We start from the raw sequence: 15,422 nt of genomic DNA, 5'->3' as shown, positions 1-15,422 counted from the left end.
TAACTGGACTTAATGACACATGACTCTATCAGCTCCGCCGTTATGTGAATATTTGCCTGTTCTGGGTTTTGCACACATTTGACATTCTTCATTTACAGTCATCAAAGATGGGAACATTTAGACATTTAGGACATTTAGATTTCCTATCATTTTATTGTTCTCTTTCCTGTTTCACTGTTGAAATGGATCCTAATTCTAATTCTGGCCTGGAAGGTAATGTATTCAACAACAACAAAACATTGCTTTAATAATGTAACCTTGACAAACGTTCAAAAGTTGAGGATCGGTAAGAATCTTTTTTTTTTTTTTTTTTTTTTTTTTAATGAAATTACAACTTTTATTCAGCAAGGATGCATCAAATATACTGTAGGTCAAAAGGGACAGTAAAGACATTAACATTTTTACGAATTATTTCTATAATATCTATTCACTGTCAAATCGATGTACTAGAATTGATTTCTGAAAGATCATGTGACTCTAAAGACTGGAGGAATAGCTGAAACTGTTGAAAATTCAGCTTTGCATCAGAAATAAATGATATATTCAAATAGAAAACAGTTATTTTAAATATTAAAAATATTTCACAATATTACATAGCACATTATATTATATTTGCCCTCGAAACCTGTCCTTGATATCTGGTTTTCAGTGATTTTCCCAACAATAATTTTAGGCATATCACAACAACTCAACTATGACAGTGTAGATGTATTTGGTCTTGGTGGAAAGGATTACTGCTGCTGTTGGTTATTGCTTTTGTTGTAGATTATTGCTGCTGCAGTGCAAGTACAGGAACTTGAGCATTGAAGTGAGTATTTGAGACATACTACCGCTGCACAAATAGCATACATAATAAGCTGAAGCAGATCTATACAGGTGGAGCTGGGGAAGGTGGAGGGTTTCAGAGGAACTCTAAAAGTGCGCTGCAAACTGTTATAGTGAATGTTAATCAGCCATTTAAATGTAAAACAGTAAGCTCATTTCCTGCATATGCAACATAAACCAGCTTGAACCAAGAAGTTTAACACTGTGAATATCATCAGTTTGCGTTAAAGACCCATCAGCCCACGCAATATAGCATTTCGTGACAGAACTTGGCATTTCTTAAAACTGATCAGTTTAATTTATCCAGTTTCACTTTAAGGTGTCCTTGTTACAGTATAATTATACATAGCTACTATCTATCCCTGGTTACAGACAGGTGATTTTTATTAGGGTCGACCCTAAACTCTGTGTGAAAGTGGGCTTCGAGGCCCCTAGAATCATGCTGGCTAGTGTTTTTCTAGAAAAAATAAAATGCATATTTCATGCTGTACAGACACCTGGCTGGAAGTTGAAAAGTATGTCTGGCCCGGCATGTACAGCCAGATTATGGGATAACGATGATTGTGATGATTTCTGGGATTCAACAGCGTGATTCAGGGTTTGGCGGCTTTTGGGTTCTTATTGCACAAACGGGAAGCATCGCCTCTGGACAGGATTCTCTTTTCTCCCGTTCTGCTTCTTTTCTTCTTTCCTCATTTTTTTTGCGTCACAGCACCCCTACTGCGCTTCTGCTACGTTTGAGTTTTCCTTTCTTTGCTTCGGCTGTGAGCTCGCCCCGAGGCCCTTATAGCCAAATTGGTTTACATTGGGGAGATAAATGCTCTGCAAATGCGCTTAAACACCTACAGTAAAAATGCAGACAGTGCGTATCGGGATTACAGACCGAGTCAGAGAGCTGCTGCTGGTTTCATCCACTCTCTGGAAGAGTAGAGGAGGATTTAACATATCCTTGCCTGTCAGTAGTTCCTAGAATTATATAATGCCTCGTCCACAATAAAAGTCCGGCGGTATTGTGAAAGTATTGTTTTGCAGGGCTGGCAGAGAGAGTCTTCCTCACTTAAACCTCTGAAGTGACGGATGAATTTCTGCTGAGCGGCTTCTTCTGTTGTTTTAGCGCGAGAGCGGTGGAGGAGTTTGATGTTTCATGTCGCTCCTACAGAATGTTTTGCAGAATAAATTATTCTCAGTGTATAGGGTACTGAAAAAGCGAGTGTTTCTTGTGGTATTTTTTTGTGCTACATTATAACTTCTGAAGGATTCACGGTCACTATCGTTTTAAGGACATGTGCTCCTACCTTGAATATTTTGAGCACATAAAAAAATTTTAGGACTGCAACGAAAATATATTTAAAATGTTAATAAAGGGACACGTGGAGCCATTGACTGTTTTTTTTAACAATTTCACACTGTATTAATTAAATAATTCTAGAATCAGTTAAATGTAAACATTTAATACAGTTTGTTGTAACCAAAATACCAATAATATATAGAGAAAAATGTTCTGTATTTATAATAATAGTAATTATATTAGTAATTATAATAAGTCTGAAATACAAGGGGCTCTTATTTTGAAATGTATTTAGCTACTACTTCCAGCTGATTATTCAAAACAGTTAATTTGCAGTCTTAAAAACAAATCTAAAACATTACAATATAAACACCATAAAGTTATCATTGTCACAATATATTACTTTTTAAGGACATGAAGGTATATTCATGCACATACTCCTTAAAGCATTTTACAGTTTGCACACATTTATCTTTAGTCACAAATGTGATTGAAATGCTGGTGCTGTTGGGCCCTGCTTCCTCCCCTCTCCAAAACCGTAAAACTGCCTTGGACTTTTGTTACATTAGATGAATACATTTAATACAAGACCGCCCACATTGATATGTAAATAGCACCTGTTCAGAATCTTGGGTTGTCCTTTCACAGTGAGGCAATGAGGATATTGCTTGATACTATTATTTAACACCAGATGAACCAATTATAGAAGTAAAATAAAAAACAGGAAATAGTCAGAACACTGACGGAATTGTGTGAAAAAAGAAACTTTTTTTCTTTGCTCTGCACCCAATGAGATGGAGTTTTAACTTATAAACTTTATAAATACTTTTATGTAAATGCTTGTTCATGCAAAGCCTCCAATCCTCCGAGTGTTAAAATCAGACGCACTCTGATATTTCCTGACTTTTCTATTTTATGCACACCCAGCAAGGTTAGAACAAAACTCATACCATGCCATTGAAACAGCCCTTTTTCACACTCCTTTATGGCTCTTCTAAAGGTCTTAGCCGTGCAGCAAAGGAGAGCTGTCACTGGGGAACCTGATCCCATTGATGAACTGACAGCCACTGCCAGAATATGATCCTAATCCTGTTCCCAGCATTCTTTAACCCATCGCCATCGCAGTACCGCCACATATTCAAGCAGCTGTCAACTCAGAAAATCCCTATAACAGAGCACAACCCTGATACACATCAAAGAGCTCAAGACAACCTCAACAGCTTAACACACACTTATACGTACAGAGAAAGCACCCAACCCAAAAACGGCGCACACACATTTTTACATTGACATACACACACACAATATTGGATGTAACTGTCAAAGAGGAAATTTAACATCTCATACTTGGCATCAAGTTCATTTTATTATGGTGTAATTACATTAATGATCAGTAAAGGGGTGGTTCTCAACATGTTTTGCTTTGCTTTGGACACAGGATGTTGGAGATTTACACAATAACAAAAAATTGCATGGTTTGTTTAATTTATTTATGCACAATCACTAGACTGGAACAGACTGAATAAGAAAATTGATGGTTTTAGTTTATTTAGTCTTGACATTTAATTATTTTGTTTTGTTTCTTAAATGTGTACAATTACTAAAATGGCATAGACTTAATGCATTTTTAACAAATGGTTACATGCTCTTGATGGTTACCAATTCAGCTCAAACTTTGTTTATCCTTGTGATAAAAACTTGAAGCTGTATTTCATGTAGTCTGGAATTTTTGCAGAAGAAAAGGTTTGAAAGGAATTTTCTTCTTCCTTTTAATGTTGATACATACTTATTTTATCATAAATATTTATGTTTATATAATTAATTAAATTTTATTGTTGCATTTAGCATTGGGTTACACAACCCCCACCCCGTCTATGACAAACAATTTGAGAACCAAGGCATTAGAGATGTTAACCGTTATTATGTTTTTTTACAAAGATCTGGTCTTTTCTCCTCCCTTTTCTTTCTGAAATGTGAATGAAATCCATCTTTAAACGCACTGCGTTGCCAGCATATAACAGGTGTCTGAACACGACATGTCTTCTCACTCCATTCCTTTGTTCTTCCTGAAGTTAATCCACTGGTATCCTGACCCGTGTTAATCTTCTTACTGCGTGAGTTCTGCTGCAGAGCTGCCAAACCTCTGACAGGTGGGTGGAGATGGTCTCGCTGAGGCTGATGTGGCTGATGATTGCACTCATTTTCTGCCACTATGTTTTAAGCTTTTCACTAGATCCGTTATCAGAATCAACACGAATGTGAAAGAGGGAAACAGCCAGACAGAGGAAAGGAACAAATGGAGGAAACATTTTGTTTGTTTGTTAACCAGGTTAAAAGTTTTCCATCTGTTTGTAATGATGCAATGCATTATCATTAATGCATTAAAAATATATATAGTTTTCGAAATTAAACATGAGAAATGAGCATGATTCAAAATCTAATCCAAATGTCTCGTTTTGATTTCTTCCGGATTATTGCTAATCCTAAAATGAATAGTTTTTCTTCAGACAATACATTTTTACAGTATTCCTGTGGTTTACTCTTATTATTTTTTAAATAAACCTCTAATTAGGATTTTTGCTTTTTTATTTAATATTTGTATTAAAACAATTATTTGTATATTATTTCTAATATTTAATAACTCAATTTCCTCAAAATAACACATGTAATTGTATTTTATTATTTTTATTTGTTTCTCTTTTACCTGTGGAAATGTAAGAAATGCATATATTTTTTAAATCACTTTTAAATAGCACATTGAAATAAATGACTCAGTGGCAAAATGTGTGACTTTAAATATTTTCAGACATTTAGGCTGAACAGAAAAGGGGAAATTTGTAAAAAATAATATAAAAATGTAAGTAAATATAGAGATAAGTTTAAGAATACAATTATTACTGTTAGAGGTTCAGATCATACAGTATATGTGGTTTATTCCCTTTCATTCCACTCATAAATTAACATTTATTTAAACAATTCAGGGATATCCGATAGACTCAGGAGCGTCAGTCTGAAGTCTTTCTGAAGTTTGCAGAGACTTCATCCATTCATTTGCTGTCCCTTAACAACATCCACAGTTGGACAGTGAAGACATTTAACCTTCTTTTAATGTACAAACGGGAATCTTCACTAACCTTCTACCAAGGCTGTGGACCTGAAGCTTACTTACAGAAACAAAGTGCAAAGCCAGGGGGTTTGGAAAAGTTAAAAACCTCTGCCATGCAGCCGGACCGAAACGTTTAAAAGTCGTCCAGACTTCTCCACTCAGCCATGCTATTTAATAATGAAACAGCTCCAGCTGTTGATTTGAGCACACTAATGTAATGTAGATCCTGAACACAAGAAATTGGCGTCAGAAATGCATTGATTTGCATCAATAAGTGTCAGTTTGGAAGCACGCCCAAGCCTAGTGATGCAGCATGTTGCTTGGCCCTCAGACGCAGGTTCTCGATGCTTGTGGTTTTGCTGTTGAGGGCCGGTAGACGACCGGATCCCTGCAGCAGAGGGCTGCTCCACATCTGCTGGGATTGGGACAGGCTCTGATAGTAGGGCTGACATGGCAGGGATCCCAGCGGAGACGCCATGTTCACGTTCATGCCAGGATAAGGTAAGGAGGGCGGCGTGGTCACATCAAAGGCAGGATAGTGCATGAGGTTGTTGGTGGCAGCCATGTGCTGGCGAAACTGTTCCTGCAGACGGAACAGACTGAGAGGAGATGAAGCGTAGGAGTTAGTCTGAGTCACTCCGCTGCTCACGCCACTGGAGGAGGGAAGAGCTGGAGAACCCAGCGGCTCATCTGAGGAGAGAGAGGAGACGGTGTAACACTGTTAATGCCAAAAAACCTTTCGGTGAACAGTTTTTAAAAGAAAAAAAAATGTTATTAGTGTGACGGAAATTGCAATAATATAAAGAATCTTTTTTCCACTATAAAGAGCCTTTTGTGCAGTGGAAAGGATCTTAAAGGTCCACAGATGCACTTTTAACCCAATTTGACTTTTGAGTTTTTGTAAGTACTGGTTAACCTTTTTCTTGATATTTTGTGACTTTTTCTGATTTAGAGTCATGAACATGCATACAGAGTTTCAACACTCTGATATGTTGTGGAATGTGCATAAAATGTCTTACGTTTGTGACGTTTCCGGGTCAGTTTCATGGTAAAAGGTATACTATATATATATCTACAGGTATATATAGATATAGATATAGATATATATACAAACACACACACACACATATATTTTTAAAGTGTTTTATGTCATGTCAGTTTCTCAACTCCCTCTACAGGTGTTATCATTTACCTTGATACATGTATTCGATGCTTTTATTCAAAGAAATGTATTATATTTCTTTCATGCAGTTACATTAGGAATCAATCTTGATGTTGATAGCACTTACTGTTGAGTTTCAGAAAATGCCTTTCCAGATTTCTTTTTGTTTTAAATGTTTTAAAAATAGTTACAATACTTTTCATAAAATGTACAATTGTAGAAAAGGTTATTATTAAAAAAAAATACAGTTTAGAAAAAAATCGTTTGCTCTTGTGTTTATTTATTTATTTTGTTATTAATGTTCATTGCTTACTAGTATGTGCGACCAGGAAGACAGAAAGGGTGTGGAAATGATGACAGTAATTAGATTTTTGGTTGAAGTATCTCTTTAGTTCCATTCATTCCTTAATCTATTTGAAAAGTGTTTCTGTTTGAGCATTGTGAAGGAAAGGTCATATATAGTTATTCTTACCTGATTTAGGGCTCATTGGTTTACAAGAAGGTGAACTGTGGTCTGTCGTCAGGGTTGGCCCCTCCTCTTTTGTATCATCTTTGATGGACAGTGATTCATCCTCTCTGTCAGTCATGTCCTCAGCCCCTGACTCCGCCCCTGACTCTTCCGGTGAGGTGACATTCACCTCTTCACTCAACTCACATGATGGAGGGGGACATGTGGGGCCACGCCCATCTGAAGGGGAGGGCGGGGCTTGTGTCTCAGCAGGCGGAGCTTCTTCTTTCCTCTCTTCCTGGGCTCCTTCTGTCCCAGCATCCTTCAGCCGCTGAAGCTGCTCTTTCTGTAGGCTACGCTGCTTCTTGCGGAACTTCGCACGACGGTTTTTAAACCACACCTGTTAGTGTGAAGACATCGGTATTTGTGAAACTTTAAAGACTGTCAATCGCAGAATTAAGGTGAAAATTAAGGGTAAAATTCTTATCTGATTGATATCACCATGCATCCCTGGTTAATTAATCACAGTACACTCATACAGTTGTTTTGTATTAGCCTACACTTTTCTGAAATGATATGTTTGAATATGTAAATGATGTATTGTCTACTTAAGTAATTAGTCAATCTGAATGTTGGTCTTTTTGTTGATCTTCAATTTTGTTTAAGGGTTAACAAAGAAGGCATTTTTGATTTTTTTTTTTTTTTAATCGATCCATGTATCAGAAAACATTATCAATCAGTAAAAAACCGAAAAAAAATTTTCACCATGTTTTAGGGAAAAAAAACACATGTGAATGATATGAACCAATGTCTCTGTAGATACCTTTAAGATTTAAGATTTTTTGTGCATTGTATGTAAGTGCTGCTGAATTGAAGATTTCTGATTCAGTGCAGGAGAAAAAAAAATATTTTGAAAAAATATATGTATTCTAATCGAAAAGCAAACAAATCAAATTGAATAAAATCATCACTTAAGTGTAGCTGGCTGTTTTCTTTCTATTAATCTGAAAGAAGATTGGTTTTGTAAACCTAAAACTTGCCCAGTGCATGGAAATAAATAAATAATAAAAAACATGGTTTTAGCTGTTGTGCCTAAAGGTCTTAAGTTTATAATTTGTAACAATGTAATTCTGCAAGCAACCAGCAGTAAAGTTGTGCACTGGTAAGATTTGGTTGCTTTGGGATTTTTGTTTTGTTTTGTGAACTCACTTGTACTCGAGCTTCAGGTAGGTTGGTGCACATGGCCAGACGTTCTCGCATGACCACATCAGGGTAGTGAGTTTTCTGGAAAGTTTTCTCCAGCGCCTCGAGCTGCTGCGCGATGAAGGCTGTGCGGCTGCGGCGCTGCTTCCTGTGCTGAGAGCCGTAGCGCGCCTCCAAGATGATGTCTGAACATGTGCAGTCATTGAGCATGAAGACTTATACTCAGTTTTATAATATCTATCTATCTATCTATCTATCTATCTATCTATCTATCTATCTATCTATCTATCTATCTATCTATCTATCTATCTATCTATCCAGGGGCGATTCTAAGATTTTGATTTTAGGGGGGCTCAGCCCCCAATAAGGGTATGATTAAAAAATATTATTTTACTATTAGGGTAAGGTTGTATACTACTAACCTTATTGCAATCCACTATTCCATTGTATTCCCTGTATTTCATATATGGGAGTAGGAGTACTGACTGAGCCATATATAACACTGTAAAAAAAAAAAAAACTAATACAGTTTTTTACATGTGACCAGTCACTGGAAAATTTTGAATTGGGAATGTAGATTTTTTTTTTTTTTACAATAAAGACTTCCTGATTCAGTATTAGGACATTCATGTTTATCCTTTGATGATACCACTGCTTTTTCTTATGAAATGTACGTGGAAATTGGCAGAAAATTAAAACAACATAAGGGTTCAATGACTGCAATGAATCTTGGGAACACAGTGGTATTGTGTGTGTGTGTGTGTGTGAGGCTGTCTGTTCTATTCTCACCTGACTGTTGCTCATTTGCAGACCTACTCCCGCACGACAAAAAAAATGTTGTATATCCATCTACAATGAAATATAAATTATTATATATTATTTTTATTATTATTATTATTAATTTTTAGCTTTTTAGCCTTTATAATCAACAATACGGTTGGTTATACATCAAGTCAGCCCCTGAACATTTATTTCATTTCAAATCATTTAACTAACCAGCTAATATTCATTAAGAATATAGACAAAACATGTATTAATGTAATTGTCTATTGGCAATATGTTTAATCTGTTCTATATTTATTTATATTTATTAAAAATAACATCATTATCAATTTCTATAAATCAATTACTTAAAAAAAAAAAAAATCACAGATCCCTTTAGCCTACTCTTACTCTAATATATGTATCATGATACACTAATGATTAATTATTACTTAATACAAAATTATGTTTAATAATAGAAAACAAAATAACTCCACATGATGTTTCTCTCTCTGTGCCATACTTTCAGACAATGATGTGTGTCATTAATAATTTATTTTGCATGGCTGCATAATGTAATGCCGAAATACACAATAATATGTTTTCAATTTCAAAAAGTAAATTAAAATAAATCATGATCGTTTTCTAAAGTATGTTTTCATGGGTGTTAATCGCTTTATTTTTTGTTGGAAGAAAAAAAAAATCTGTCACACTGTGATAAAGGCTGAAAGTGAACGCAGCGAAGACGTACTGGTATTGGATGCGAGAACACACACACCACACGCACACACGCACGCACACACACACACACACACACCTTGTACTCTCTGATGTTCGCTCTGCTCGGCGCCCCTGTGGATTGAAAAACGCGCTGAATCCATGCAGACTCAGATAAGGGGAGGAGCCGGAACTTGATGCAGCTTGCCACCGTCTCAAATGAGATTTTAAAGGGGACTGAAGCGATCACTAATTAATTAATCAAATAATTTTTAGGGGGGCTGGGCATTAGTTTAGGGGGGCTGAAGCCCCCCTAAAAAGGGCCTAGCGACGCCCCTGTATCTATCTATCTATCTATCTATCTATCTATCTATCTATCTATCTAAACGGATGCCACTCTTACCTGCCAGTCTCTCCGCGAGTGTGAGCGCGTGCACGGAGGGCCGGTAGTCGGGCGCGTGCTGCGCGTGCTGTGCGGCCTGTTGATGTAGGTTGTACATGGCACTCAGAGAGTTCATGGCGTGCAGAGAGTAGCCGTTCACCCCGTAGTGCTGCATCGCGTGCCTCTGATAAACGACAGACAATGCACATAATCAGTCTAATGTCATGACTAAAACAATCATTAGTTTATGAGTGCATGGTGCTTCTGAGGTTGCAGCTTTGCGTCTATAAGTATTATATATATATATATATATATATATATATATATATATATATATATATATATATATATATATATATATATATATATAACATATTTATATTCATGAAGAGAAACGAATAATGCAATTCAGAAATGTATTGTAGCTAATAACCTATTTTGCATATAGTTTAAAACGTTTAAATATGCCACGTGCTGCACCTGTATCTTTTTCATAAATAGCCTAGGCTACTGTAAATATTTTTTTCCTCCGCATGCAGTATAATTTTACTTTCAATTAAATTATTTATACTCCTGATAAATAATAGAATACTTATTTCTCATATGCTGTTTTCACAGAATGTGCACTGCAATAGAATAGAAGTTTCTTACAACAAAATATGTTGTGTATCAGTCGGTCTCTTACACAAACAATATGTGGTTATAAATGAACTTTATAAATTAATCTTGTAAAACGCTTATTAACGCATATTTAATAGCTTCGAATAATATTTTTAGGATACGTATTTTGTCATTTTATTTCATTTATTTTGAATCATATTTAATTAGTCTTCTGTGCTACTTGATGCTAAGGTTTACTTGTATTCTTTTAAGCAAAGAATCGGGTGAATAATGTAGGCTACTGACTTTTTGACATAACCGGCAAATATTATAACGATAGCCTACATTGCGTCTATTCACCTTTATACAATTGGGAGGGGGAAAACTTAAGAGAAAAGAAAATAATAATCTTGGGATATGAAAGAAGTAATAGAAGAAGAAGATAGGCTATATTCACAATTGACGCTATCGATGACGAATGTTTTCGTTTATTTTGCAAACAGCCGTGAAAATCTCTGATCGACAGGTCGTCTATCAAATTAAATATAGGCATAGCATACATGATTAATTCAAGGTATGTTTAAAATATTCAACAATTCGTATTAGGCCTAATTATTGCGCATTCTCTTTAACAAGAAGGGCATAAGTTTTGACTATATCCATGTGTTTTGAATGTATAAGGTCTTTAATCGATGATAATTGGCTACAGAGGGAATAATCTCTTTATTAGTCATTATTATTTTTTGAAGCAGGAATAAGTGTAAGCAGCCTGCGGGTTTAGGATTTAGTCCTCACTAAAGAGCCCATGGCAAGTGTGTCACTGACACCAAACTCCTCAATGTAATCATATTCAAGCCACATGGGAATATTTTAATTCGGCTGAACAAAAAGTGCTTTGCTAAACATTTACTTTGCCCTCCCAGTGTTAATCTCAGTTGGTGCTCTTTATGTCCTTCATCTCCGCTGGGCTGCATGGTTTCACTGGAGATGTGTGCATTTATAAGCGCGTCTAATGTTGGTGCAAATAATATTATTACCAGTCTGACATGATGGAGCGCAAGGCAGTTTGTGTTGATGACACTTGGTGCACCTTTTTATTATTACTATTACAAATTTTTAGCCATAACAAGACGACACATATTTTTCCTTTTTTTTTTTTTTTTTAAATAAATTTGGGCGATCGGTAAAGACACTAAAATGCAGATACATAAACATATATTTGTGTCTTAAATTTTTGTTCTTAAAATTTTCATTGTACACTGCTCAACAATCAGGGCTGAATGTAGAAGCTGCATAAATATTTGAATATATTTAAAACTCATGACATTTACTTCACACAGCCTAGGCCTAATATCTAAATGTAATTTTAATAATTTCTAACTAAACTGAATATGCATTAACGAATGCTCCGTCGAGCATTAAGATAAAAAATAAAAATAAAATAAAAATGGTTAGGAATAATATCTAAATAAAATTTCATTTAAAAGGTCAGAATTTGATTGAATATTACTAAATCATCCCGATTTACACCCGCCAATGTAATTTATCAATCCGATAAATATAAATATTTATAAATAGATCAACAAAAATGCACATAATGCAACGTTTGTTAAAATCATTTTGAGTTTTCCATTTTATTAGTCTAGACTTTAAAAAAAGACCTAAAGTCATAAATAATAGGCCTACCTTGATAATAGACTGAACAAAACAAAATTTAGATTTCAACCTCAGTCAAAAGCAATTAGATTTAAGCGTGATACTTTTTCAGTGTTCTGTTTTAACTGATGACAGCAGATTTTCACAGGTTCATAGGAATTTTGAAAGTGGTTACTCACCTCTCTGGGAAGTTTTCTCTCTCTCTCCTCGGAACAGTAACAACGTCTTTGTAGCAACTGAAATAATTTTTCCCAGTCTGTATATCCTGTTGTAAGCCCAAAATATCCGAGACTGTTTGCAGCTGCTGTGTTCTGAAGAATGTTTGATGTTGGTCCTCAAAAAATATCACAGCCTCCCCGGGTCAGAGCGCCAGGAGGCCCCGCCCACCAACCAATGAGGAACGCGATGAGATCACAGAAGAACCTCAGTGGTCAGTTTCAGTGTCAATCAAGTTGTTTTCCGTCACCTTCAGTTCCAGCAGTCCATGGGTTCATGCTGACCTGTGCAAAAGGGATTCTTTTCTGCCTGTCTTTATACGACTAAATCTGTAAAAATATATATATATATATATAAAATAATAATAATAATAATAATAATAATAATAATAATAATAATAATTGGACAGAAATAATTAGAAGTAACAGTTTCTGTTATCATAAATAATAATCTAAACGTTTTAAAAAGCTAAAGATTTTTAAACGTCTGATGCTTAATTGCATGTTATGCTTTTAGGACTTTCTCATGAATGAATATGATTTATTATTTTTACACCATTAGCAAACTGCAAAAATAGTCAGATTAGGAATTAAACTATAGAATAGGCAGAATCTCTCCCGGACTGGAGGATTTACAGAGACAAGCCTTTAAAACAGTCTCAAAGTGACGGATGGTAAGAAGATTAAACCAATAATGCCCTTCTCTTCTCCAGACAAAAAAAAAAAAAACCTGGAAATAAGAAGTGGTCTTTAAATGTAAAGCTTGCATATTTTGTTGATATGCAGGGTGATATTTTCAGTCATGGCAAATACATTAAAGCCTTTATTCATGGGACACGGGAGAGAGAAAAAAATATTTTATAATAAAATAAAATAATTTTATTTTTTCATGTATTATGTATAAAAAAAATAGTATTGCATTTTTTATTAAAAGAAATCAGCTAATGAATGCATAAATAAATAAATTAAAAATACTACGTAGCGTCATGTACACTGTAAAAAACAATCTGTTGAGTCAACTTTAAAAGAAAAACAACAACAAACCCGTTTACCTCGCTCCTTTTATTTTTTTCGGTGTCATGTAGTTTTTTAAAGATGCGTTTTTGAGTTGAAAAAGTTTAACTTAGCTGAGGGCCAATAATAATGCATTAAGTTTGATATGACAATTTATAATAGCCACCTGGTGAGTCGTCTTTCTTCTATTTAGGGAATATTGCCAAAATCGAATTTTATTAGTAACTGAAGCGATAAAGTGAACGAATTTCCTCTCCAAATGGATTTCAGTGTGAACATTTACAAACATCACTAATTAAAGTTCCTTTTAAATACATTTTCAGGATGTAAATTGCATATTCCAGCATTTAAAAATGTTTGAAGCAGAGAGAGTTTAATGCTGAAGCTGAGTCCCTACACTGTAAAAAATTTCTTGTTGTTTTTACAAAAACTTTTTGGCAGCTGTGGTTGCCAGAATAATTTTGTAAAAATACAGAAAACTGTAAACACATTTACGTCAAAAACTGTTAATTTTACAATATAAAGCTGTAATTTACAAACAAGAAAATGTGAATATAAACCAGTAAATTCTACAACACACAAAATTAAATCTGTTTTGTACCTTGAAAATACTGACAACCACCATAATAATAAAGATGGTACTGTATAAGAGAAAGCCACATGAAGTATCAAAGCTCATCACAAGTAGCTTCACCACAAGCAGAAGTATATATTAACATATAGAAGGTGCACATTTATGGAAACACAAAACACCATCATGGTAACACACGTGATACTTAAATAATGCAAAAAACTTTCATTAAGCAACAGAAGATGTAACATAAAGCTCAAATGTACATAACTGATAACAAGAACTATTTAAAAACATGATTATTTAAACAAAATACTTTCAAACGTGGAGTGTCACGCAGGGAATTCTGGGAATATCAGTTTACAGTTTTAGACTGTAAATTATACATTGATTTGTTCTTTTTTTACTTCTAAAAGCTGTATAATTAACAGAATTTTACTGTAAATTTACATTAAATGCTTTGTTAGATCTTTTACAGTTTTTCCCTGTATATAGTACGGGAACTTACTGTTAACCTATTATCAGTTTTTTTCCGTAGCGTTTTTACAAAATTTTACAGTTAAAATTACACTTATTTTTTACAGTGTATGTTTTAGGATGTTTTGCTCTGACCACCATTTCTAATCACTTTTGCTTTTCTGGCCCACACCCCTGTTAACATATTCAGTCTTCATGGACATTGTTCTGTGGCATCAATCTCTGTATTTCACTCCGAACAGGCTTCATCACAAAAAGCCTCTTTAGATGATTTTGTGTCTTTCCTCTTGGAGATGATGCTCTTGCATAGCAGATCAGAAAACAAAACTTTATCCTCTCTTAAAGCTCAACCGACCAGCCAAGATGTGCCAGCTTACTAAATGAGCTGTAAAACCAACTTTAAACCAATGAGCCAAATGCAATGCCCTGGGTTTTAGTCAGCCTTCTTGAATTTCATATTTAGGATATGGATGCATCCAAGACTTTATGGTCATAAGTCTATCTCTGAGAGACGTACTAGACAAGGAACACTTGCAAAATGATCTCTTATTGTGTTTTGAATGTAAACACCCTACTTTACCATTCATAGTGGGCTGAACCTCTCTATTTCTGGACAAGGGTATTGTAGTATGTGCTGATAGGGAATATTAATCATTTTGATGAATGGTTTTAAGCTGCCTGCAGCCTGGGGACTCTTGTGACAAGAATAGCAAAACAACCTGCCAGAAACAATCTGTTAAAAGTGTTATTATTAAGACATTTAGTTCAAATGTTTTCTTTGAGCTTCTGCTGAACCTGATTAAAAGTGGCCAAAATAACACTGCCAGCACAGTCCTTCCTCAATAATACTGAACAGCACTGAGATTTTTTTCTGCTTTAACATAAATGCACATGGTCAGCACTTAGGGTTGAAATATTTTTTGGGGATGGTTAACACAGCATGATGTTACTGCTGAAACAGGGATTGTCTAGCTATGTTTTTCCTCTTCTGAAAAA

The 15,422-nt window shown here is 35.0% G+C and overlaps 1 protein-coding gene across 1 annotated transcript; it reads right to left on the bottom strand.

The window, feature by feature from the left end:
• Positions 1-5,401: 5,401 nt before the first annotated feature.
• LOC128015126 (diencephalon/mesencephalon homeobox protein 1-B-like) lies at positions 5,402-10,068 on the bottom strand. Its single transcript, XM_052598812.1, has 4 exons — positions 9,915-10,068; positions 8,039-8,217; positions 6,854-7,229; positions 5,402-5,909 (listed from the first exon to the last, which is right to left on the bottom strand). Exons 1-4 carry the CDS (start codon positions 10,066-10,068, stop codon positions 5,497-5,499), a joined length of 1,122 nt encoding a protein of 373 aa, XP_052454772.1. The 3' UTR covers positions 5,402-5,496.
• Between the last annotated feature and the right edge of the window lie 5,354 nt (positions 10,069-15,422).

Source organism: Carassius gibelio, chromosome A6 (genome assembly GCF_023724105.1).
Source record: "Carassius gibelio isolate Cgi1373 ecotype wild population from Czech Republic chromosome A6, carGib1.2-hapl.c, whole genome shotgun sequence".
In the NCBI taxonomy this organism is placed as follows: Eukaryota; Metazoa; Chordata; class Actinopteri; order Cypriniformes; family Cyprinidae; genus Carassius; species Carassius gibelio.
Note: the sequence above shows the minus strand (reverse complement) of the source record. Positions and strands in the feature narration are given on the sequence as shown.

Bases quoted from the DNA above. Each gene is read 5' to 3' on its own strand.
- LOC128015126 (XM_052598812.1), bottom strand. From the start codon at position 10,068: ATGCAGCACTACGGGGTGAACGGCTACTCTCTGCACGCCATGAACTCT. The intron at 8,218-9,914 runs GTAAGAGTGGCA...GCACATGTTCAG, and splicing joins ACTCGCGGAGAGACTGGCAG to ACATCATCTTGGAGGCGCGC. The intron at 5,910-6,853 runs GTAAGAATAACT...CTCTCTCCTCAG, and splicing joins ACCAATGAGCCCTAAATCAG to ATGAGCCGCTGGGTTCTCCA.